The sequence below is a fragment of the Apodemus sylvaticus genome, chromosome 7, assembly GCF_947179515.1.
Source record: "Apodemus sylvaticus chromosome 7, mApoSyl1.1, whole genome shotgun sequence".
Classification (NCBI taxonomy): Eukaryota; Metazoa; Chordata; class Mammalia; order Rodentia; family Muridae; genus Apodemus; species Apodemus sylvaticus.
This window is the reverse complement of record NC_067478.1, coordinates 64,360,727-64,386,947: the sequence shown is the minus strand read 5'-3', so window position 1 is coordinate 64,386,947 and position 26,221 is coordinate 64,360,727. Positions and strand designations below refer to the sequence as shown.

The 26,221-nt window shown below is 49.1% G+C and overlaps 1 protein-coding gene across 2 annotated transcripts in view; it reads left to right on the top strand.

Annotated features, from left to right (window-relative positions):
- The window catches only part of Megf11 (multiple EGF like domains 11), a 206,974-nt gene that overhangs the window by 138,383 nt on the left and 42,370 nt on the right, over window positions 1-26,221 (top strand). The window contains exons 3-7 of one of the 2 annotated variants that reach the window (XM_052188048.1): window positions 517-763; window positions 2,538-2,658; window positions 10,248-10,384; window positions 17,120-17,332; window positions 23,955-24,129. In XM_052188048.1, coding sequence (XP_052044008.1) covers window positions 517-763; window positions 2,538-2,658; window positions 10,248-10,384; window positions 17,120-17,332; window positions 23,955-24,129 — 893 coding nt within the window. Of the gene's footprint in view, window positions 1-516; window positions 764-2,537; window positions 2,659-10,247; window positions 10,385-17,119; window positions 17,333-23,954; window positions 24,190-26,221 lie in introns of those variants that run through there. The other variant, XM_052188046.1, reaches the window with a different exon arrangement.

The following is a 26,221-nucleotide window of genomic DNA, read 5'->3' as shown; positions in this document are numbered from 1 at the left end:
GAAGGGAGGAGGAGGGAAGGGAGGACCAGGGGTATGTACACTGAGTCAGAAGAACCCTCCCTAAGTAAATGAGCATGTGAGGGGTTAAGCCCATGAGTGGGGAAGAGAAAAGAGGACTTCACAGACAGACATGAGGCTGGGCCCAGCTGCCCCTGAGAGGAACAGGGTCACAGAGCAAAGTGGCAGGAAATGATGAGAAAGGTCCAACAAAGAGGATTAGCGACAGACCAACCTTTCCAGAGACAGAGGGAGAGAGAAAGCTGTGACCAGGCTTGCATTGGAGGAGGGGCGCGCGGCATCGATTGAAGTGAGCAGGGGCTGGAAGGCCTTTGAGGCTGTGCCTTCTTCAGCTCCTGTGAACGCTTGGTGACTTGGTGGAGCCTGACAGGTCTCCAGATGCTAAAGAGTCCATCCAGATATCCCCAACAGCCTGGTCTCCAGGGGCCAAGGAGATGGTAAGGTCAAGTGGACCCTCGTTCTAAGGAAACCTCTAACCTAGTGTATCCTTTCTTGCAGGCTGCGACAGCGAGCACTGGGGTCCCCACTGCAGCAACCGATGTCAGTGTCAGAACGGCGCCCTGTGCAACCCTATCACCGGCGCCTGCGTGTGCGCCCCCGGCTTCCGAGGCTGGCGCTGTGAAGAACTCTGCGCGCCCGGTACTCACGGCAAGGGCTGCCAGCTGCTCTGTCAGTGCCACCACGGCGCCAGCTGCGACCCGCGCACTGGCGAGTGCCTCTGCGCACCTGGCTACACAGGCGTTTAGTGAGTAGCGAGGGCGTGGCCTGGGGTGGGGCCAGGGCGAGGTCAGGATTCCCGGGGTGGGGAAAGAGGAATGAGTCAGAGCCAGGAGGTGATGCCGGATGCCCAGCTCGGGAGGAGGGGAAGTGTGGCCTGTAGGGCCCTGGCTTGGAGCGGGACAGGGTTGAGGGCTTGGAGGCTCTCGCCAGGGCTTTCAAGGCTTTGGGGCAACTTCTTAGCACCCTAGTGGGCAGGAAGAGCAGAAAGCCCTGGTTGTGATATCTGCCCTCTGACCCCAAGTGCCCGAAGTGCCTTTAAGTACCCAGGCCTAAGTACCCAGGCCTCAACCATACAAGTCTCAGATCCAAGCCCATAAGTACCTGGTCCTACTGGAGACAATTCACACGGCCAGAGGGCCCTTCCTTGTTAGGGGACACAGTAAGTTTTGCCTCCTCTTTTGACTTTTGTAGTATGCCCGTTTGCCCCATCCTATTTGAAATAGGCCCATTTGATGTATCATGTGCAGATTGGTCCCTCACTTATGTGCCCTGGGATGCCACACTGATAGGGATTCCCAGGACAGCTTGATTGACAGCTCACAGACAGGTTTGGCGCTGTCCTGTCAGCCCAGCTGAGGCTTTATAGCATTCCCTTAGATCCATAAGCCAAGGATGCTGACTGACCACAGGACACCCTGGGTCGGCAGCCTCTCCTCACCCAGTGTCTGATTAGCCCCCATGAAGCCATGGCCGCTGGGATGAGACCCAAGGCAGTGATGCAGTCCTTCCCTACACTCCCACGGTGGCTGGTCCTTCCCTACACTCCCACGGTAGCTGGTCCCCACACGTGGCAGCCGGGAGCCTTTCAGAGCCTAGGAAAGACATTCCTTGGAGTTTTCAGCCTTTCCCTTTGGAAAAGGGGACATTATCAGGGGCTAGAGAAATGGCTCAGTGGTTAAGAGCGCTGGCTACTCTTCCTGATTTCCTGAGTTCAGTTCCCAGCCACCACATGGCAGCTCACAACCATCCTATAATAGGATCTGATGTTCTCTTCTGATATGCAGCTATACATGCAGAGAGAGAGCACTCATACACATAAAATACAAAATCTTGTAGCCAGGCGTGGTGGCGCACGCCTGTAGTCCCAGCACTTGGGAGGCAGAGGCAGGCGGATTTCTGAGTTCGAGGCCAGCCTGGTCTACAGAGTGAGTTCCAGGACAGCCAGGGTATACAGAGAAACCCTGTCTCGGAAAAACCAAAAAAATTAAAAAACAAAAAAAAGAAAGAAAAGAAAGAAAGAAAGAAGAAAAAATACAAAACCTTTAAAAGAGAGGAGGAGAAATAGGCAAGTTTTTAAAGGCAAAAATCCAGGGCCACATCTTAGCTCCATTGCTCCTGTGCTTTTTCATCCATCTGGTGTGCCCTTTCACCCTCTCCGTGCCATCAGCTTCACCTTCAAGGCCTAAGTAAACCATCTTCAGCCTTTCCCTAGAATCTTCAAGTGCTGGCCCAAGTGCCCTACAGTTCAATATATTATATCTGTCTCCCCCTACTGGCAGGGATCAGAACATCCATGCTTACAGATGGTGGGGTGGGGCTTCAGGCTCTCAAGTTCGCAGGTGGGCTGGTTGCTGACGTCATCCACACCTGAGGAGGGAGGAGTCAGGTGCCAGGTGGGGGTCGGGGTTGAGACAATCTGTTCTGGAGACTGGGCTCACTAGGGAGTCCCGCGGCATTGGGACTGAGCACTAGGTCGCTACTGGGAGTTCAGCTGTCTGAAGCTCTTCCTCTCGCTGCAGCTGTGAGGAGCTGTGCCCCGCTGGGAGTCATGGAGCCCACTGTGAGCTACGCTGCCCCTGCCAGAATGGAGGCACCTGCCACCACATCACTGGCGAGTGTGCCTGCCCACCAGGCTGGACGGTAGGTGGGCCCTCAATATCTAGATGGGCACCATGAAAGGCTAAATTGCCCTCTCTACCCCTGTTTATAGTCATGAAGCATCAGGAGACACTAGCAGTGAGGAATGCCAGGTCTAGGGTCTGTGTGGCTGAAGGCAAGTCCCTTAGCCTCTTTGAATCAGTGGTCTCTCACAGGCAAGGGACTGTATTTTCCTCATGTGATTGGCAATGTCTGGGGCTGCACATGTAGCACAGTTGGTAGAACACATGCCTAAGATGCACGAAGGCCTGTGTTTGATCCCTAGCACCTCATAAAGCCAGGCATGGTAGTGAAAATCTATAATTTCATCATTAGAGAGGTAGAGGCAGGAGGATCAGGAGCTTAAGGTTATCTTCGGCTATATAACAAATTCAAGACCAGCCTAGACTACATGAGACCCTGTCTGGAAAGGAATGTTTTTAATTAAAAAAAAAAAAAAAAAGATTGACTCTGGATTTGGGTCTGGGTACCCAAAGGAGCTTCCGGTGTGGCAGAAGGGATCGGGAAGGAGGAGCTGTGGCAGGACCCGTTCATCTGGATTCCTGAACCGTTACCCTGCCTCAGATATTCATGCTGACTCTGTGGCTGCTAGAATCCGTTATATTCTCAAGTGCTTCAGGTACTTCTGCTGCAGCCTCTCCAGTCAGGAACCCCCACTATGGGAAAGTAGGCAGAGAGAGAGCCTCACTTCCGGAGAGCCTTAGCCAGTTGCCTCCCCAGGGCCTGAAGACGGCTGCTGAGCAGAGGACGATATTTCAGGAGGCTTTGGACACCAGGCTCCCAAGGGCAGCCAGGAAGGACACCTGCAGGCCCACGATGCTTCTGGATGGGGAGAGACCTTGGGAATCCAGTGTGACCAAATGTGGCTACATACTGTGGAAGTCAAGAGGTCACACTTGAGCCTCTGGAATGCCATCTTTAATAAGCTAGCTCCCCAGGTAACTCTGAGGAAGGCCCTGTGTGGACACTGCCTCACTTGGATGCCATTGAAGAGCGAGAGGCTGCCTTCTGTGTTCCATAGAACCCTTTAGCTCCTGGGGTGGGTGGGAAGGAAGAAGCCTCGATGTTGGGACTCAGGCTCCTACAACCCCACCTGAGTCTACTCTCAGTATTGATGCTCTAGGTAATAGGTCATGGAAACAAGTCCAGGCACAGCTTGAAGAGTCTGACACCATGATCTGACCATAAATGCTGTTCTTGAATCAGGGTGTTGAGAGCAGCAGAGTGTGACCTGCCGTAGGCCACAGTGTTGTTAGAAGTGAGGTGGAGTTAGAACCTGCGTCTCAACTCCAGAACCACGCGACCCACGCCCTCAGTCGCTGTCTCTCCTCCCTCTCTCCCTTCTTCTCTTCCTCCCCACCCCTCAGTGTGGCTCTTTTTCTCTTTTCTCTTTCTTTCTCTCTCCTTCCTCTCCCGGTCTTTCTGTGTTTCTTTCTCCTCTCTATCATTTTCTTTCTCTTTCTCGTCCCTCTGTCCTTCTTCTCTCTCTCCTCTCTTCTGAAAGGGAAGAGGGCTGAGATCACCTCTCATCTGTCCATGTTGGACCTGCTTTTTTGGAAAGGCCTCTATCACCAGTCAGGCTCCAGGTATGCAGTGCCCAGCGATGGGGCTCAAGGCACGCCGTGAGTTGGGGAGGGAGCCCTGAAGCTGAGAGGCATCTCCTGAGATGCTCCCATGGGCCGCTGCACTTCAGGGATAGAAGAAGGAGAACACTAACCCGTGGTGGTGGCTCTCTTCCTAACACACTTTTTCAGGTGACGAGAAATCTGTCTATAGGAAGCTTTGGTGCTGAGGACTTTGTTTTAAATTTTATGATAGACAATCACATTTCTATTTTTGACATAGCATTGAACTTGCAGATTTGCATGAATTATTAATATCCCAATGCACGGCAAGTCACAATGTAATGAAGCTTCCTCTCAGGCCTGGCGCTCCTCCTAAGGAGAGCAGGGGCCAAGGAAAGGCTGAGGAAGGAAATGGTCACTTGTCCTTATCCCCCATTGCCTGACTTGCCACTGGCCCCATGGGCATTCAATTTACCACTCTGCTGGGACAGAGGACAGAGAAGCTTCTGGGAGGTCTGGCTTCTAAGGCCCTTCAGGCCACTGGCCCCCAAGAATGCCACAGCCCCCTCCACTTGCCTGGCTATAATGAGCCCAATGTGGGGAGGCCCGTGCAAAGAGCCTGGGAGCTATTTCTCTGATTTTGGGACCTTGCAGAGCAAAGAGGGTAACTATGGGTAGGTAGCCTGAAGACAGTGTCCTGGGGACAAGCAGGAACCAGGAAGCGCTGCTATCAGCCCCTCTGGAGTGCCCAGGCTAACAGCAGAGGGTGGACGGAATGGGTACATTCACAGACACTCACAGACACACATGCAAAGGACAGGACGGGCAAGAGGAGAAATGGAGTAGGAGCAGAAAACGGGGCCAGTGATGGTGGAGGGCCAGAGAGGGCATTTGAAACGTAGAGGCTTTGGAGTCTCAGACAACGGGGGTTGGACTGGAGGCCCGTGGCTGGTTCTGAGGTTTGGATCACCTCCATAGCACCTCCATAGCACCTTCACCACTCACTGCTCAGTGTCCCCACAATCGGTGCCACTCAGGGACAACAGCCACTAATTGGGAATGTCTGGAATGGTGGTGAGGCTGAGCCCCCATCTTGGCCCCTTCCTTCTGATCTTCTGTTGAGCAGGGGCTTCTTCCAGTGTAGCTGCTCTTGAGAGTCCGATGGGAACATCAGGTCTGACCAGTTGGAGGACCTTTTAAATCCTATGTAGCCCAGGAGCCCACTACAGTAGAGACACACCTGACCTCAGGTGACCAGACAAAGTGCCTCAGATCAAATGGCTCAGACCATGGGGATTTGTTTTCTCATGGGCTTGGAGGCTGCCTGTCAGATAGCAAGGTGTCTTCATCAGGCAGGGCCGATGAGGCAGGTGACTTCTGAGTCTCTGTCCCCTGCCTGGAGTCTTTGCATCCCTCTGGCCTTTTCCTAGAACCCAGGACCAACGGAACAAAGGTGGCACCACCCATGATGGGCTGAGCCCTCTCACATCCGTTACTAATAAAGATAATGGACTACAGGGCCTGAGGAGACGGCTCAGTGGCTAGGAACACTGGCTGCTCCTCCAGAGGTCCTGAATTTGATTCCCAGCAACCACATGGTGACACAGCCATCCATAATTAGATCTGACGCCCTCTTCTGGTATGTAAACATACATTCAAACAAAGTACTCCTATAAAAAAATAAGTAAATAAATGAATGAATGAATGAATCTTTAAAAAAAAAAAGAAAGAAAGAAAATGTGCTATAGGCTTGTCTATAGGCTAATTTTATGAAGGCATTTTCTCAATTGAAGAGTCCCCTTCCCAAATGACTCTAGCTTATGTCAAGTTGACATTAAGCCAGTCAGCACACATCATCACGTCTGTCTTTAACATGGCTTCTAGGGTCAACGTTTAAATCCTCAGTATTTGTATAGCAACCACATTACACGTTGAACTAACCCTCCAACCCGATGCATGTCTGTCTTAATCTCTTGTAAAGACATGAGTTAGGGTGGACGAGGGCCCACCTACACTAGTCTTTAGTTTCATCACTGCAAAGGCCCAGTATCCACATACAACCGTATCTAGACACAGTGGGAGTTAGGACTGCTGCCTGTCGGTCTCAAGGAGATAAAGTCACAGCAGAAAAGGAACCCTTATGCTGGCCTGCCTCCTCCAAAGGTGCTGCTTCCTGCTAGCAGTAGTTGATCATTTATGTAGTCTAATCCCACCTCAACAATGCCAGCGTCCTTCAGCTGACAACCACTAAGCTCAGCTCATTAAAACACCCTCCAGGCTTCCTTTATATCTCTAATCTCAGTTATCTTTACAGCTTCCTAGAGATCCAGCTTCACCCCCAACGGTGTGTGGGGAGTGTGTGTGTGTGTGTGTGTGTGTGTACTGGTAGGCATGAGCATAATCTCCTGCCCCAAGTTGTCTTGGAATTTTTTTCAGGGTTAGAAGACCCTCAAAAACCCCTCAGGTAGTAAGAACAGAATTGCACAGAAGCCAGAGACTCCCTAAGCTCATGGGTTTCGTGAGAAAGCTCCCCAACCCCCATCCCCAGACTGCTGTCCTTCCACTTCTGCAAACTTACTTCGCAGTCCTTTCTCTGCTCCTGAGCCCCTCCTCTCGGCTCCCAAGCCCCTCCTCTCTGTTCCAGAGCCCCTCCTCCTCTCCTCGGCTCCCGAGCCCCTCCTCTCTGTTCCAGAGCCCCTCCTCCTCTCCTCGGCTCCCAAGCCCCTCCTCTCTGTTCCAGAGCCCCTCCTCCTCTCCTCGGCTCCCGAGCCCCTCCTCTCGGCTCCAGAGCCCCTCTTCCTCCCCTTGGCTCCCGAGCCCTGCCTCTTGGCTCCCGAGCCCCTCCTCTCTGCTCCAGAGCCCCTCCTCCTCTCCTCGGCTCCCGAGCCCCGCCTCTCGGCTCCTGAGCCCCTCATCTCTACGCTTCAGTGCTTGCGGAGGTGAAACCTGAGCTGAAAGCCTCTCACTTAATTCATTACAATTCAATAACATGATGCGAAAAGATGTCTCTGGTCTGGCAGGCTTTTTCTGACTGAGCTAGCTTCTTCGGGACTGGTGATTATTGGTGCTTAATAACTGTGTGTTGAACAAATTGATTAATTAATTGGAGGATCATCTTCATTCTCCAGAAGAGAAATGATTATCTCTGGCATGAGGCTGAAAGGGTGGCAGGAGACAAGTCTAGGCTCAGACATTTGATGAAGACTTGAGATTTATATGAACTGTCTTAAAGGTGTATACCATAAGGCTAATACTGGGTGTGGAGGCAGAGAATGTAGCCCTCAATGCTAGTGCTTGCAACTGTGGCCCGTGTCCCTTTGAGCATCTCCCTCTGATTTCTACCTAACATGCTTTACTGCCACTTCCTAACTATTGACTTCAGCCCACAGAATAAGAGTCAGGGTGGTTGGATGGCTCAGTGGGCTAGGCGAGTGCCCTCAAGTCTGACTGACGACCTGAGTTCACTCCCTGGGACCCACAGGATAGAAAGAGGACTGACATAAGCAAGTTGTCCTATGACTTCCACATGCATGCATACACATACACACATATATAAATAAACTTAAATTTTGTTTTAATTTATATACTTTGCTCTAACACACACACACACACACACTTGGTGTTAAGTCGTCTTTTTTTTTTTTTAACTTAAGGACAATTTTATTCATATTCAAAAGGAAAACTCCAAGGCAGGCAATCTGTAAATCTTGGCAACTACCTGGCAGAGGAAGATGAGGAAGAAGAGGAGGGAGAGCTATGCCATTTGAGTTGAGCTGGCATGGGGGTCAGGCATGGGAGACAAGAAGCCATATAGCAAGAAGGAGGGATTCAGCAAAAAAGGGAAATGCCCAAAGTACAGGCCAGCTTCCAAGCAGAGAAGGCAGCTAAGTTGTCCACAGCGACGCTTATGTTAGCATTGCTGTGTGTGCCATTACTAATTTATCCAACAGCTCAACTGATGGCTGAAATTCCTCTCAATAGGATTGGACACATCAAAAGTCCTTCCCTCCCTCTCTGTCTCTTTCCCTCCCTCCTTGCCTCCCTGTCTCCCTCCCTCTGTACCTCACTCAGTCATTTGTCCATTTTTTTCTTTCTGTTTTTGCTTTTGTGTTTTGAGATAACATTGAGAGCACTTTGTGCTCCTGTTGTGTGAGTTCTTTGCTTTGGCATTCACTACTGTTGTGGGATTCCTTTGATGGATCCCTGGTTCCCAGAAGCCATGTTTTACTTTTTCATGAATTATCTTCCTTCCTTCCTTCCTTCCTTCCTTCCTTCCTTCCTTCCTTCCTTCCTTCCTTCCCCCTCTTCCTCCTCTTCCTCCTCTTCTTCTTCTGTTTTTCCAGACAGGGTTTCCCACTCTGTAGACTAGACCAGCTCTGAACTCACAGAGGTCTGCCTGCCTCTGCTTCCCAAGTACTGAGATTAAAGGCATGCAACACCACCATGACCTAACCCTTTCTTCTTTTCTTTTTCTTCTTCTTTTTTGGGAGGTTTTGTTTGTTTAATAGGATCTCATACCTAAATCTAACTCTCAAACTAGCTATATAATCGAGAGCACTCTGCTAACTGGGCTGTATCACCAGCCCTGGGCACTCCTTTTTGATGAGGGGCATCCCCACATCAAATATAGATATTCCAGCTAGTTACTGAATGTATCCATGAAGGTTAAACTTGAGACCTTGTTCAAATTTGAAACTGTCTCTATCAAATCCCCCCACTTATGCATTTGGTTTGGCAATTTTAAAACTCTAGACAAAAGGACTTTGCTTTAACTAGTTTGTTCTCTTGAAGTGCTGAAGACCGGGCTTTCCCCTTAGCCACACCCATGGTGCTTCTGGGCAGCTAGTTCTAGACTGGAAACGACTTTCTCTCCAAACTCTTAAGGAACTGCTCTACGTCATTCTAACTCCTAGCCCCGAGGTATAACAACTTGAGTCCTGGGTTGTGCAGATGACTGTTTTCCTCTTCCCAATGGCTTTAATTTAAAAATACAAAACCAAAACATTGGTGGTTGGAGTGATGGCTTAGTAGCTGAGAGCACTTGCAGCTTTTCCAGAGGACCCACATTCCCTCTCTGAATCCATGGCAGGGAGCTCATGAACACCTGTAACTCCAGCTCCAGCTCCAGGCCGTCCTATGTCCCAGCCTCCTTAGGTGTCCACCTGGCACACATACGTCACAGAAATAAAAAGATGATTTGGGGTTGTTGTTGGGTTTTTGTTTCAGTTTTTGTTTTCTGTTGTTTGTTTGCTTGTTTGTTTGGTTTGTTTTTGAGACAGGGTTTCTCTGTGCAGCTCTGGCTGTCCTGGAACTCACTCTGTAAACCAGGCTGGCCTCGAACTTACAAGAGATCAGTCTGCCTTTGCCTCTGGAGTACTGGGATTAAAGGCATGAACCCCCATTGCCTGGCTTAAAAATGTTTTGTTTTGTTTTTTAATTTATAAAAATGTACAATGCTATGCCCTAGTGGGAGTCATATTTCTTCTCCTTCCCATCCTTCTCTGCCCCCTCTCCTCCCTCCTTCTGCCCCTTTCTCCCTTCTTTACACCCCTTCCCTTCCTCACACCATTACCTCCTATGAGTCCTCTGCTCTCTAGCTGGGTTTAGGAAAGGCACAGGGCGAGTGTGTCTCCATGGCTGGATGTCTAGTGAGGCTTTCTTTTATCTGTTCAGCTCTCTCCGTCTTCACATCCATGTGAGAGGATTAACACTACATGTTCTACCTAGCCTCCTCCGAGGTCTCCCCAAGACTCTGGGAGGACAAGTATCAAATCTGTACCCCTGGTTTCTAACCCAGCACCTGATAGGTAGCAGTTACTAACTGTGCCCTGCATAGTTGGGTGCAAGAGCTAAGCTCGGCAGACCTAACCATAGCATGAATGCCCAGCTCTCCTGAGTATACTAGGAACTTGGGGTGGTCCTCCGGGCCTCAGTGTTCCTTGGAGTATATAACCTCGGCGTGTTCTCCTTGGAGCCCTACCAAGCCTGTTCTCAATTCTATTTCAGGGAGCAGTGTGTGCCCAGCCCTGCCCACCAGGGACTTTTGGCCAGAACTGTAGCCAGGACTGTCCCTGTCACCATGGAGGCCAGTGTGACCATGTGACTGGACAATGCCACTGTACAGCTGGATACATGGGGGACAGGTAAGGCGGCATTAACTCTTGCCTTGATGTTTAGTTGTTCATATCCTTAACAGCCTTGCAGAGAGAACCATCTCTGGCCAGCCTTCCGGTTCTTTCCTCAGAAGGCAATCTGAAATCTACCCCGTCTCACCCACATGTGCAGACCCCTCCACTGGCCTGGCTGCCCTGGACTTGTACCAGGGAGGGAGGTGAGCACCCCTCCCCTCCTCCCAAGTCTGCACCATCAGGAAATGGGTACAGAGACTCTGAAAGAGCCAAGACAGCAAAATCAGTATCCACAGTTTGAAGGTTTTTTTTTTTTCAGTTTGAAGTTCTTTAAAGTAGATTTGTATTAAAAAATTGAGTTATCTCTGAAAAATACTGACATCACTTTGTGTGATATGAATACCTGAGAGTATGTTGAACCGGGCAGCGGGAGGGGTGGGGTGGGGTCCAGAGAGACACCGGCCTTGAAAGAAGGCAACCTGGCAGAGGGAATAGGCAACAGAACACAGACCCGAGGAACTGCCTTCTGAACACAACTGGAAGACAGATGTGGGGCCAGAGCACGCTGTGGGAGAGGCAGAAGCAAGGCCATATCTGACGCCAGGTGGAACTGGAAGTAGAGGACCACACTGTGCCCACACACCCAGGGCCAGGTCCCCTTCCCCACCCACCATCCAGAGGAGCTTTTGCCTCGCACTGTGCAGGCGGGTCCAAGATTCACCTTTGGCTCCTGAATGTTATTGTTACTTTTCTAGACAAAGCGAGAGGAGATACTGTAAGAAGCACATCTTAAACTAAGCACTGGGGAAACCAGGACTGTCAATCATACAGGCCTGTCTTCTTCAATGGTAGGAAGTGTGCCTGACCGACCACCTGGCATGCTTGAGTGACATGGTCAGACAACCTGGTGATCCTTAGCTATTCTGTTAGGAGCCAGCCTCCTCTGGAATCCCCCAGCATCCTGAGCTTTGTCTCCAGTGAATGGAACACAACTCTACTGCTATCTACTATCTATCTACTTTGCACCCTCCACCAATAGAATCTACCCTTTCTCTAGGCCCTAGCCCTGAACTTGTTCACTAGCCAATAGAATTCAAGCTCATGGGAAGGATCACAGGTGCTTTGCTGCTTTGCAAACAATGTAGCCAGCCTTGAAGCTTTGCCATTGAGAATTGTCATATGAAGACCTTCCCACCAAAGTTCTACTATGTTTAAATGTGTAAGAAAAAGCCCAGGATGTGGGCTTTGAGGACCTGGGATTAAGTGCTAGGTCCACCTTCCCATCACGTCTTCAAACCCCAAAGTAAGGAAATGTTGGGGACCAGATGATCCCATCCCCTGTGCTCCAGCCTTATTCTGGTGTTGGAAACTAGTGTTAGCAAACTACCAGGCACCTCACTGGCTGTCAGGGTTCACCAAGGGCAGAAATAATCCCAAATGTCTCTTCTTCGCGTCTCACTCCTGATCTCAGAGCAGGGAGTCTCCAAAACCACGGGTCTTCCAGTCTGTTTTGCCAGCCCGCCTCAGGAGAGTTTATGCAGAGCTCTGAGTGCATTTGGCTTTCCCGCCTCAACAGGCTGCCTGGTGTTTAATATTTTGTAAAATTGCCTCCATTAATTTTGTAGGTGACAGCTGCATTAGCCCACCCCAAATTATCATGAGCATATTCAAGCCAAGTGGGTATAATAATGCGGGTCTCCCAGATCGGAGGGATCCAGCTCAAATTAAACACAAAATGTAACTTGTAATTTAATTGAGCAATGTATCTGGTTGTTAATGGCGATATTGGACACATTAGATTGATATGTTGGGAAGGAAGGGTGTTTAAGTAGAAAGTTAATCCCTGCTGTGATTACCCTCCTGTTCCACAGGCCGATTATTAGTGTGCTTTGTGTAAAATTCATTAGCAGTCTTTGCTTGATCTCTAAATAAATAAGTTGTTTAAATTGTGGCTAAGAAAAAAAGTAAAAAGAGACTGGTTATGCAAATAGATTAGGTTGTCAATATTTCATTTCTAGATTCTTTTTTTTTTCTGGGCAGGTAGATTCAGTGCCCCCTCCCCTGGAGTAGAGCTAGGTGGGACACTCTCTTCAGAGGAGCTGTCTGTCCTGCTGGGCAGGAATATCCCAGTGCAAGTGAGCAGTGTCTCCTGGTGTGAGTTTCTCTCCTGACTTCAGAGAGATCTGAGGCCTGCAGAGCTCAGTGGTCTGTGGAGAAACCTGGAGGCTGAGCAGTTTAGACCATGGGTCTTCAGCTGCTCTTGGTCCTTTTCCTCTACCTCAGTTTCCCCCTTTCCTCCCTCCTCTGAGCTCCCCTTTCTCTCTCTTGCCTGCCACCTAATCTTCTTCCCCCAGCCACCCCTCCCTTTGTTCTTGCCCCAGCAGGTTGGGATAGCCCAGATCTTCTTCACTTCCTGCCATCAGCCAGATTCCTTCCCTCACACAGCAGCTCTGAGAGGGGACAGCTAGTAGGCATCTCCCTTGTGGGCTGCTCTGAAGCTATGTCCCAGACTCTCCTGTCACTCTCTTGCTCACCAGTCACTCAGGGTACTGAAGAGTGAAGACAGAAATAAGGGCACCCGGTTTCTAGTTGCCAAGGCTAGTTCCGAATATTCTGGCTGCTCTCAATTCCCCCATACACAGTGCTGCCTACCCCAGTGTCCACTGGAGTGTGGCCACATATCCTCATTTAGGCCACTGGCCTCTACCAAGACCAGGCTCTCCCTGCCCTGTCTGAGGATGAATGAACCTCCAAGAAGTTATGGGTATGGTCTTAGTTAGGGTTGCTATTGCTGTAATGAAACACCATAACCAAAAGCAACTTAGAGAGGAAAGGGTTTTATCTTGCTCACAGTTTCACATAATACTTCATCATTAAAAGCGGTGAGGAGCCGGATGGTGGTGGTGCATGCCTTTAATCCCAGCACTTGGGAGGCAGAGGCAGGTGGATTTCTGAGTTCGAGGCCAGTCTGGTCTACAGAGTGACAGAGTGAGTTCCAGGACAGCCAGGGTTACACAGAGAAACCCTGTCTCAAAAAACCTAAATAAATAAATAAATAAAATAAAAGTGGTGAGGGCCCGAAGTCAGAGCAGAAAGCTGGAGGGAGGAGCTGCTGCAGAGACCTTGAAGGGGAGCTACTCACTGGCTTGCTCTGCCTGCCTTCTCATAGAACTGAAGTCCCTAGCCCATGGGGTGGCCCTATTCACAGTGGGCTGCATCCTCCACATCAACCAGTAATTAGGAGTGGGGCCAGAAAATAGATAGATAGATAGATAGATAGATAGATAGATAGATAGATAGATAGATAGAAAAACAAGAGAAAAAGAAAAAGAAAATGGAAAATGGCCTTCAGGCTTGTCTACAGCCCGACTTTATATTGAGGCATTTTCTCAATTGAGGCTCACTCCTCTCAATTGATTTTAGCTTGTGTCAAGTTGACATAAGAACTAGTCAGCACAGGGTACATTTAGAAGGTAAGCAAATGAGGATTTAGTTCAGTAGAGTACTTGCCTAGCATGTGTAAGGACCTGAGGCTGCGCAGACCCCTCTTCACTTGAAATGCCTGGGCGTGTTCCTTTTGCACCCCCAGTACTGAGCAAACAGGCTTTGATGCCTGTAATTCCAACACTCAGGAGGTAGAAGTAAGAGGATCGGGAGTTCAAGGTTACACTTGAATACAAAGTGTTAGAGGGAGGGGCTGGTGAGATGGCTTAGCACAGACACGTGCCTGCTGCTCAAAGCCTGAGTTCCATGAGTTCCCTGGGACACATGTAAAAGTAGAAGGACAAACCAACTCTGAAGCCTGTCCTCTGACCTCCACACAAGTGATAATTAGCCCTGACCCTGACCCTGACCATGAATCTGAGGAATTAGAAGCACTTGTACTAAGGCAAGAGGGTCATGTCTGCTGTGTTCTTATTAAAAGAAGTGAAACAACTTTTAATAAGAACTGAGAGATAAATCAGCAGGCAAGAAATTTATTTAAAAGTACCAACAAATAATGGCTACCTTTCTGGGTCATAATACACCTTTTTAAAAAAATAATTATGTGTATGGTGATGGGCTGTTGGCATATTTTTTTCTGCACTACTTTATTGGTTTCTTATACGTACTACCCTTCCAACCTATATTTCACCCTGATCCCTTCCAATCCCCCAACACTAGGTAGAAGAGAAAGGTCAGAGGGGAAAGGGGGTATCCACCTCTTTAGACTACTTCCTGAAGATCAGGGGTGTTGGGTTCCTTGGGGCAAATCCAATCTTCGCCATCAGGATATCTCCAGCTTCTCTTTGCTTACAACAACTTGACAAACCACAACAACAGGCACCAGCATCAAGGGGAACAGCAGTCACCCTAGGCCCTCTCAGGACTCGTCCATTTATCCTTCTCCAGAGTCCCCAGAATTAAACTATCTGCAGCTGGCAAAGATCACGCCCCTGCTAGTGCATGAGACAAATCATAATCACCCGCTGTGAAGCAGCCTCTTATCCACACCTGGGGTTAAAATAAAAACATATTCACATAACATAACTGGGTTCTTAAAAAAAACTAAAATCCGCACTACAATGGGCCATGTACATGTGAGTGCCAGAGGAGACTAGAGATGGGTGGCAGGGCCCCTGGACCTGGAGACTCAGGTGGTTGTGAGCTGCCCAATGCAGGTGCTGGGAACAGAACTCGGGTTCTGCAAAGTAAAGTTCAAGCTCTTCACTGCTAAAGCCATCAATCCAGACCCTATCATTATTTTACTTAATCTTCAGACAAACTGATGAGGGTTACTAGCTCACTTTATGATGAGGAAGCAGTCTATCAGAAGTTTAAGTCAGGGCTGGAGAGATGGCTCAGTTGTTAAGAGCACCGACTGCTCTACCAGAAGTCCTGAGTTCAGTTCCTAGCAACCACATGGTGGCTCACAACTATCTGTAATGGAATCCAAGGCCCTCTTCTGGTGTGTCTGAAGATAGTGACAGTATACTCACAGAACATTAAATAAATAAATCTTTAAAAAAAATAGTTTAGGTCATCTCTTTGCTATTTGTGTCACTGAAGCAGAGTTAAGAACTAGATAACTGCCGGGCAGTGGTGGCGCATGCCTGTAATCCCAGCACTCTGGGAGGCAGAGGCAGGCGGATTTCTGAGTCTGAGTTCGAGGCCAGCCTGGTCTACAGAATGAGTTCCAGGACAGCCAGAGCTATACAGAGAAACCCTGTCTTGATAAAACCAAAAATCAAAACAAAAAACAAAAAACAAACAACAACAACAACAAAAAGAACTAGATAACTCCTAACCCCATAGGCTATTCCCTCAGTGCACAGGTCACCCCCAGGGTTACTCCTTATTTCCCCAAGGTCCAGTTGCTGTGACAATGAGTTTGTGCCCCCTGAAGAATTACCCTGGGCTGTAGCAAGGGAGGTTAAAGGACATTTAGGAAGCCAGCAGCATCACCCAAAAGACCCTCATCTACTGTCCTTTAAGCTAATGAAGTAGAGCATGCCCAGAATGCAGGGACCCCCTCCACGCCCACTCCCTCTGCCAAGGACCTGCCTGTATGAGTTCATGTAGCATAAAAGCACAAAGTGTCAGTCCTCCACCTTGAGAGCTCACTGACTGATGAGAGAGAGCTAGCTTCTGCCTTGAGGAGTCCTCAGATTTCAGAGCAGCAAGTAGTCAGTCTGGGAGTATGCAAACTGATGAAGGAGGAAGATACCTCTACTTAAGGGAAACCCCACCCTCAGGGAAGGAGGAGTCGGATAGCGCCACCTGACAGGGGAGAGGATTCTGCCTGAGACTCAGAAAAGCACACACACGCATGATCCCAGCAGTCAGGAGTTGGGGCCCTAGGATTGCTGTGAATTTGAGGCCAGCCCAGGTTACATAGTGAATTCTAGGACACCAAACTAAACTACAGAGTAAGGCTCTGTCTCAAATAAAACAAAAAAGTAGGGGGGGGGGTGAAATCCCCAGCACTCTTTAAACCAGGCATGGTCGCTCTCAAGAGGTGGAAAAGGGAGGCCTTGAAGTTCACGTTCACTCTTGGCTCTGCAGTGAATTTGAAGCCAGCCTGGTCTATATGAGACACTAAATATAAATAAATTGGTTAATTGGTTAATTATACAATTAGTTACAACAAAAACCTTCATCATGAATTTTGAAAGAAGCTAACATTCAAGCATTTAAACCACAGCACACACATTTTATCACACTTTTTTTTAAAGAGAACTTCAGTTATACAAGGCCCATAATCACACAGGGTGGTCTGGAACCCTCCCCCCCCCCCCAAGACTGGCCCGTACTTAAAGTAACCATCCTGCCTCAGCCTCACTAGTTGCTAAGATTATAGGCATAATCCACTACATTCAGCCTTATCATAACTTTTTACAACAGAAAAAGAAAGTTTTATATCATGACAAGGATAATAGGAGCTTATCCTGGCTGCTAAGGAGACCTGGGGTGTGCCGGGCAGTGGTGGCGCATGCCTGTAATCCCAGCACTCTGGGAGACAGAAGCATGTGAATTTCTGAGTTCAAGGCCAGCCTGGTCTACCGAGTGAGTTCCAGGACAGCCAGAGCTATACAGAGAAACCCTGTCTCAAAAAGGAGACCTGGGGTGAGGTTCCCATGGATATGATGGAGGAGGTTGGGAGGGAGGGAATAGGCCAGGCATTCCAAGTAAGGAGGAGCCTATGCAGATGCAGCAAGAAACCCAGCAAGGGCTCCACCCACAGCTCTACCCGGCTTTGCCCTCCCACAGGTGTCAAGAGGAATGTCCCTTCGGAACATTCGGTTTCCTGTGCTCTCAACGCTGTGACTGCCACAATGGAGGCCAATGTTCACCAGCCACTGGTGCCTGTGAGTGTGAACCTGGCTACAAGGGCCCTAGCTGCCAGGAGCGGCTATGCCCCGAGGGCCTGCATGGCCCAGGCTGCACTTTGCCCTGCCCCTGTGACACTGAGAACACTATCAGGTATGAGCTATGGACAGGTAAGCTTGGGGCAGGGACTAAGTGGGCCCCTGATGAAGAAAGGCTTCCCAGGCTGTGGTGGTCAGCAAGCCAATGAAGAACGAGCTGGGCCTTTGATATCTCTAATAAAAAGGGAAATCTAATGCCACCCAGGTGGAGTCAAGACCAGACCTTAGGTCACCTGCCACCTGTTCTTCATGTTCAGCTACTGGGCTTCACAGTGGGTTATTCTCCAGCCTCACATAGGAGTAAGGGACAGCCTAGTGACCCGCAGAAGCAGGGGACTAGGACTGAATGGTTCTGGGGGGCTGAGATGGTTTGGGGTGACAGGGCTCATGGTGTGGTGGCTGGTGAGCTATCTTGGCGAGTCCTCTTCACACTGAACATAGAAGCAGACTTTGGAGCCATAGAAAGCTCATCTGGGACCAAAGAGGCCCTGGCCTGGCGGGAGAGGAAGGACAGAGATCAGCCTCTGTGCCCAGGACAGCTTGAAAGCATGGGGACAGTCTCACTCCTGCTTCCAGAGAGGACTAGACCTGAGAAGCAAAAGAACAAATGACCTCAGCCTCCTCCTCTATCCCTTCCCCTTCCTTCTGACCTCTTCAGCTGCCCTGCCCTCTGTGAGGAAGGGGGCTTTCTGCCCCAGAGATGCCTCACCACCCTCTATCTGCCTGCCTGCCTATTATGTTAACAGGGTAGTAAGGGGTATCCTTACTTAGTAGGATGCCCTTAGTAAAAGGGCATCCCTTCTCCTTGCCTATGAATGGCCCAGGAAGAGAGGCTGGCCCAGGCAGTGGATGCTAAACAGATGGCCAGGCAGAGAATGCTTCTGCTCTGAGACTTTTCTTCACCTCAGTGTTTGGTTTCTCACAAGTCACCCTGGACCTCCTGTCACTGCAAGCAGGGCAACTTGGCATGTATCAACCTTGATAAATATGGCTCCTTGGTGGCATCTCAGAGGACTATACAGAGAGGGCTTAGAGCCAAGGCAGCTGGTCTACGATGACTTGAGTACCCCCACAGGGCTACAAGAAGGAAGCCCAGGTACCCTTAGGACCTCAGATTCTGAGTAGTCACTGACTTTAGGCATTTGCTGGCATAGTTTTCCAATACAAGGCACCTCCAGTAGTGTCTCATAGCCTTGCTTGATAATTCCATCAGCCAAACCGCAAGACACCATTAAGTGTGTAACACATCCAGCGTCAGAGGTTGAGAGATGTTGGGGTAGAAATATATGTACCTGGCTCTGCTGGATTCCAGTGTATGTCCCAGTTATTATGACCTGAGATGTGTGCATAAAAGATCACAAGAGACCACCATTTGGGGCAGGAAGGACATCCTGGAAGAGGTGGCCTTTTGCCTGAACTAAAGGACAGGGTGAGAGATCTAAGGGTCCCAAATATGGAAATGAGAAACCAGTTCACCTACTCCACGGGTGGAAGACAGCATGGGGACACTCCATCCTTGCTGGGAAGCCAAGGACAGGAAACAAGGAGGCTCCTGAGGTCCCCATTCAGGATGAGTCCCCACCACAGAGATCTACTCAAGCCCCAAATTAAAAGGCCATTGTTTCCCTCCCTTCCTCAGGCAACCGTGCACTGCATGATTTATCTTTCTTCTGAAGGAGTCCTCCATGCATTATTAATCTGGAAGGACTCCCTCTTCTCTGTCGCTGATCTCAGCCCATCCAATATTAATGATTATTTGCTTTAGCGTCTTTAACGTGTGTCATGTTTTAAGGAACTGGGAGGCAAGAGCCATCCTTAGGCATAGATTCTTGGACGGTGCCTACTCGACCAGCTCTGGGCAGTGCTCCAAAGCACTGCCTCCTGGGGGACAGCCTTGCCCCAAGTCTGGACCCCCAAGGGCACCAGAGCCTGCCTGTAACCACTGTCTCGGCCTTCAGTGACAGGCATGGCTGCATTTATCTTAAGCAGTGCATCCTTCTAGATAGTTCTGCCCCATTTGCTTGTTAAATATTCCCCGTTCTCCTGGGGTGCCAGCCTTGTGACTGAGGCCCTGACACATATGCTGCTCAGTCTGTGTCAGGCAACCCACCTGGCTGGTCACACAGAACAGTCTTGTGCTCCATAGAATATTCAGCAGGGTCCCTGGCTCCCACCCATCAGATGCTCAGCTCACTCCCAAGTTCTGATACCTAAAGATGATTCCAGTCAGTGCCAAATGTCCAGGTAGGATAGAGGAAGTAAGGTGTCTGAGGTGAGAACCTGTGGTCTAACTGAATTCTTGCAGCCTTGGTGTTGTTCAGAGCAGGCCTATTCCTTTGTGTGGACATAGCTCAGCCTTTCTCCCCCAGGAAGCTTTGCCTGGTTATAGATGGAGCCTTCTCTTGGGATAAAGAGAAAGCCAAGACTTGCAGCTAGGGCTGTCCCTCAGTTGGGAGAGCCTTTGTCTGGCATGCATGAGGCCCAGCATAAACTGGGCATGGTGGCACAGACCTGTAATTCCACAAAGGCGGGAGGATCAGAAGCTCAAGGTCATCCTTGGCTACATGGAGGGCAGAATGTGTCACCATGAGCTCTTGTCTTAAACAAGGAAAATAGGGACTGGAGAGAGGGCTCCACCATTAAGAGCACTGACTGCTCTTCCAGAGGTCCTGAGTTCAGTTCCCAGCAACCACATGGTGGCTCACAACCATCTGTAATGGGATCTAATGACCTCTTCTGGTGTGTCTGAAAACAACTACAGTGTACTGACAAACATTAAATAAATACTAGACAATTGGAAAAAAAAAACATGGAAGGGGGAGGAAGGAAATAAGGGAGAACAGGGGAAAGGAGAGAAAGAAGGGAAAAAGGGAGAAAGAAACAGACAGAGAGGACCTATGATTCTAATCTTAAGGCAGTTAAGTTGCAGGTTGAGTTGGGGTTGATCCCCTCCATCCTGGCCTCAGATCTACTGTTAATCTCAAAGATGGGAGGGGAAAGACCACTACTCAAACCATCATGGTGAAATTAACTAACGCCGCCTTCTTTATTTGTGTACATGGGCGAGCATCCTCCTCCTAAGGCGGGGTTTGCGAGGTTGGCATTGGAGGGGAGGAAGACAAGGCCTTTATAGCTCAGACCTGGGGGTTTCCAAATGGGGGATTTGTCAGGTGAAATAGGGAGGGTTACAGGAGCAGAACAAGTGACAGCGTGACACATTAGTCAGAATGACCTCCTGAAACAGACATGGTCGCAAGGTGGGCCCAGCAGTGTACTCAGGCAGTCATAGAACCTTTTGAAGCAAAGGTGGGGTTGCAAGATGGTTACAAACATGGTTTTAAAAACAAAAAATAATGATTGTCATTCCTGGAACAGGCACTACAGAACCATTTGTAGTTAAGGTTACAGATGGGGCATAGCCCAGTCCTTGAGAGGTTTATGATTAAACAGATAAAACCTAGCTTGTCTTTACTGTAAGATGGCTTTTAAGTCTTAGGTGGAGGTAGACTGGTACTTTACTACCCAGCTAAGAAAATACCCTGATATATGCCTCTCTCCTTTCTGAGCCAGTCTTCTGAATGGGGACAGTGTTTCTTGTGGGCTTTGGAAGTGGAGCGGAGAGACAGTCATTAGAAGCCTTGCCTCATTTGTCCCTAAACTTGTGTAGCACTTGGGATAAATGGTGGCTTCCAGTCTCTGGCATCCTTCTGAGGAGACAGGACTCTAACCCCAGCCCAAGAGAGCCCTGCTCCCCAACCCACCGGCAGCCTCTCCCTGCTCCTTCCCCTCTGCCTAGCTGCTGCAGAGGAGTTATGGTGGCCCTGGGAAAGAGCAGGCTGGTGAGCTTTAGTTTCCTCTGTGGGCTCCCTGAAAACACAAAAGAGGCCACTCTCCTTCATAGATCATTCACCTTGAGGACAGTGTCTGGGTGTCGGGCCTCTTAAATGTTCCCTCCAAAATTAGATTGTCATAGATGAATTCCAGGAGCCACGATGGCAGATTACCTTTGAAAGATTTGATTTAGCCAGCAGATGCCACAGAGATAGAAATCTCATCAGGGCAAAAGAAAGGCAGAAAAACCCTCCCCTCGAAGCCGCTGCCCGCATCGTGCAGCTTTCTGCTCCTGTTAGCTGGTGATTAATCTGTGTCTGGGGAAAAGGAAGAAAGGGGGAAACCTGATAACAGAGGAGGCAGCCTGTGCATCAGGGACGGGGACTTTGGTCCAAGCCTCCCCCGGCACTGCCTGAACAGCCAGGTCACCCAGGGGAAGCGAGGCCTTCGCAGGCAGGACTGCCGTGAGTTCAAAGCAGCTGGTCTCAGAAAAAGCAAAAATTAAAAAATCAAATCATTGTCTGCTATCACTCTCCAGTATCTTTCCAAAGGGAAATTTAAATTAAGAAGTTAGAAGTACTGTTTCTAGAAATAGAATTGTAGGGCTGGGATGTAGTTCAGCCTGCAGAATTTGCCCAGAGTCTCGGTAACTGTTCTAGTACTATAAAGAGACACTGTGACCAAGGCAACTTATAACAGAAAGCATTTCGTTTTTGTTGTTGTTGTTATTTTTTCCAGAAATGGTCTCTCTGTGTAGCCCTGGGTGTCCTGAAACTCACTTTGTAGAGCAGGTTGGTGTTGAACTTAGAGATCTGCCTGCCTCTGTTGGGTTTAAAGGTGTGATCACGCACTTACCCGTGTAACCTTGGGTAGGTCTCAAAATCTCTGAGTGCCACCTGTAAAATGGAGATTCACATTCCTGCTTCACGGGTTTTGTAGAAGATAAGAAATGTATGTGTGAGGTGCCTGGTACTTTCATAACCTGGCCACATATTATTTATTATTATTTAAATTGCTTCCATTTTCTACTGTTATAAATAATGCTTTAGGGAATATCTCTGTGTATAAATCTTCCTCCACAATCACAGTTATTTCCTTAGGATAGATTCTTAGAAATGGAATTACAAGGCCGAGGCATCTGCATATTTTTAGGTCTCCTGATACATAACCTCAGATTGTTTTGAAACCTTTATCAGCATTTGAAAAGCTCGTCTGTGTTTTGATAGAGAGAAGGTGATAGCCAATTGTTGTTTTGACTGGATGATTAATGAGACTAAACATTTTCTGAAGTGATTATTAGCTACTGGTACTTATTATTCCAGAATCGTCTGCTCTGGTCCACCCCCTCATTTTCAACAAGAACACCACGGCCCCCCAGAAGAGAGGCTAGCTGGGCTGCTCGTGATTACTCTGTTTATTAATTTGTTAGTTTTAAGCATGCCATTAGGTCAGCACTTCCCCTGTGCTGGGAACCCCACTGGGCCCTGAGAGGTGACAAGACAGACAAGGCTCTCCCCCAGGGAGCTGAAACCTAGTGGGTGGACAGAAAAACAAGCGAGTCAACAGACACAGAGAGTAATTAAACACTGAGTGCTGGGGGTAGCTCGGCCTGCAGAGTACTTGCCTAGCATGCATGGAGCCCTGGGCTTGAATTTCAGCAGGGCATAAAACTGTGGTGATGGTACACAGCTGTTAACTGTAGAGGTAGAGGCAGGAGGGTCTTTAGAAGTTCAGGGTTGGGAGCTGGTGAGGTAGCTTAGCAGCTAGCGTTGCTTGGCACCAAGGTTAATGGCCTGAGTCCTATCCCCAGGGCCCACGTGGTAGAAGGAGAGAGCGCTCTCACAAGTTGTTCTCTGGCCTTTACACTTGTGCCTTGGCATCCGTGTTCCCGTGCACTTACACATAAGATAAGCAAATAAAAGTGCAAAAGCTAAAGTTCTGGATCATCATCAGCTATACAGCAAGTTTAAGGCCAGCCTGGGCTACATAAGACCCTGACTCAAAAAGAAATTAATTAAATATGGTAAAAGCAATTGCATTCCTCTGTGTGTAAACTGGACAGTGAATATGATCTGGGAGGGAGAAGAGCTTGCTCTGTCACAGAGTGTCAGGAAGCCCAAGTGGAGAGAGCCATCGTCAGAGAGGACACCCTGGCCTGGGATCTTGTTTTAGCCACCAAGCTCACTGAGAGTCTACTGTATGCTGAGCTACTGCTGTCTCACCTGACCCCCTCCCCCCTCCCCCTAAAGAGAGGTGGGAGCTCAGGACTTCAGAGTCTAAGGCGAGGGAGAAAGTCACTGCTCTATGCTTTGGGCTCTGTGTCGTTTTCTAAAAAGTACACCTTAGGGATTTACTATGGGGGTGTACTACTGGGGAGGGGCTACCACTCCGTTGGTAGAGTCCTTGTCCAGCATGCAGGCCTGGGTTTGATCCCTAGCACTGCATAAACAAGGCATGGTGACACATGTTTGTCATCTTAGCCCTTGGGAGGTGGAGGAAGGATTACCAGAAATTTAGTGTCCCCTTTGTCTAGCCTGGGCACCATGAGTCCATCTCAAAAGGGGAAAACAGAAGGTGCTTGTTTGGGAGTCAGGAGTCTGGGTATGAACGCTGGTCTTGTTACCGCCTTGCTGAATGACTTTAGGCAAATTAACTATGAACCTTCATTCCTGGGAACTACTGAGACTCTGTATAGCCATGCATCGGCTCATAAACAAACAAGGCATGACTAGCTTAACCGCAGGGGTCCTGTGGTCTCACCTCTGTGGGCAGACTGGACCTGGGGAGGGCAGAGGAAGGGGCACAGTTGCAAGCCTGCCTTCTTCTTCCTTCTGTCCTCTGTTCAGCTGCCATCCAGTTACTGGAGCTTGTACCTGCCAACCAGGCTGGTCTGGCCACTACTGCAATGAGTCCTGCCCTGCTGGCTACTATGGCAACGGTTGCCAGCTACCCTGCACCTGCCAGAACGGAGCTGACTGCCACAGCATCACCGGGAGCTGCTCTTGTGCCCCGGGCTTCATGGTAAGTCAGGGTGGGCCTCTCCCAGCCTCCCCGCTCCCCAGGGAGCCAGTGGCAATCTAGAGTATGACCCAGGAATGAAGGGTAGAACTCTCTTTCTATGTCACCTTCAGATGTAGTCTATGACTGAGAGCCCTTGGAGCTGTTCTCTGAGGTTTACAACTGCAAGAGTAGCTGCAAAGCCTGTCACTGTTCCTGACTCTGAAACTGTCTGCCTCTCTGTCCAGCTCTGCCCTGTCCTCCCATACACACAATATTTTTCACAGTATCATTACCCCAGCTCACATAAGCAGTTGGTATTCTGCTGTTTGTTTGTTTTAAAACAAGGCCTATTTACTATATATATTCTGGACTGTCCTAGAACTCAAAAAAAGAGATAGACCTACCTCTGAGATTAAAGGCATATACTCAGACTGGACAGTCTGTCCCTCTGTCTCTCTGTCTCTCTGTTTCTCCTCTCTCTCTCTCTCTCTCTCTCTCTCTCTCTCTCTCTCTCTCTCACTCTCTCTATAGTGGACAGGCATTCATGTTGGGGAGGGGCATGTCCTGAGGCCTGAACCCACAGCCTCCCACACTGAGGAAGTACATGCCCTCTGAGCTCCAGCTCCAGCCCCATCCTTTCTTTTATTCACATTTCTCTGCTACTGGTTGGACCTCTTAGTTCTCAGACGGCTGCAGGAACTGATAGATGCCCAGTTTCCCCAGCCCTTCCCTTCCTGCACAACATTAGGATTTTCCCCTGGTTCACAGCCAATGTTGCAATGAGCATCTTCTTACAAGCAGCTCCCACTCCGCCGTCCCATTGAATTATTTCCTCCGGGTGAATTCCCAGGTCAGCGGGCACAATATATTCATGGCTCTTGATGGATGTTGCCAGATCACTTTCCCAAAGGGTTATATAAATCTATGCTGTCGCGGGTCATATATGCATGTGCCTTGTTCAGAACAGTTTTTGCTTGCTTTTTTTTCCCAGTCTTGCTAATTATATAGGTAGAGAATGGCTCCTAAGTGTTGCTCTCATTTGCATGTCTGATTACTAGGTAGAGTGAATGTTTCCCTATGTGTTTATTTTATGTGCTGGTGTTACAAGGTTTGATTAGGGGGGTGATACTGGGATGGAATATGCTCAGCTGGTTAGAAGAGCCCCCCACACTTGGGCATCCTCAGGGGCAATTTCCATTGTGCTTTGAGAAGTGTTTGTGGAGTTGAAACCTATGGCCAGGTCACACACATCCTGGCTGCCCTACCTAACAACTGTCTGACCTTGGGCCCAGTCTCTTGGGTTTAGTTTCTTCCTCTATAAAGTTGGCACTTACTTTACAAGGTTTTTTATAGGTATAGAAAAGATATTTCTAGAGCCACTGTAGATAGGGGTCTTGGTAAATTACAGGTTCAAATCCAGCGTCTATGCAATGCTCTAGATCAAACTTAGGTCCTCATTCAGTTCATGACAGATAAGCACTCTACTGTCTGAGATACCTTCTCCAAGAACAAGCTTTTCAGCCTTGACTACGAGGTCATCAGCCGTGGAGGTGCTGGTGAGCCTGGCCTGGTGGTAAGCCTGCTGGCTGCCACGGTATAAATCTACTGATTCCCAAACTACTGTTACTGTCATGGCGGGAGATCTTCTGAGAGCAGACGTCCCTGGTCGTTAGAGCAAGGCTCAGACAAAATGTCATCAGGCCCAACCATGCTCCCTGCCCAGCTAAGGCTGGGTGGACATGAACTTTGATCTTTAAAGGGAAAGAAGTCTGTCCCTTCCACACAGTTTCTCTTCCTTACCTGCGTTGGCATGAATTCTGGTCCATAACTATCACGAGAACTGAAGCCCTAGGGGCTGGAGAGGAGGCTCGGTGTTTAAGAGCCTTGACTGCTCACCCAGAGGACCCGAGGCAATTCCCAGCACCTACACTGATGCGCATAACCCTCTAAAGCTCCACTTGCAGAGGATTTGATTCCTGTAGGTTTAGAGTCTTGCAAATAGTCATTTGGAACTAAAGATACCCCATCACCAAGAGGTCAGGCAGAGAAGCACTTGCCTGGCTACCAGGGAAGGCCCATGCCTTAGAAATGGCTTCTCCTCTCAGGTCCCAGG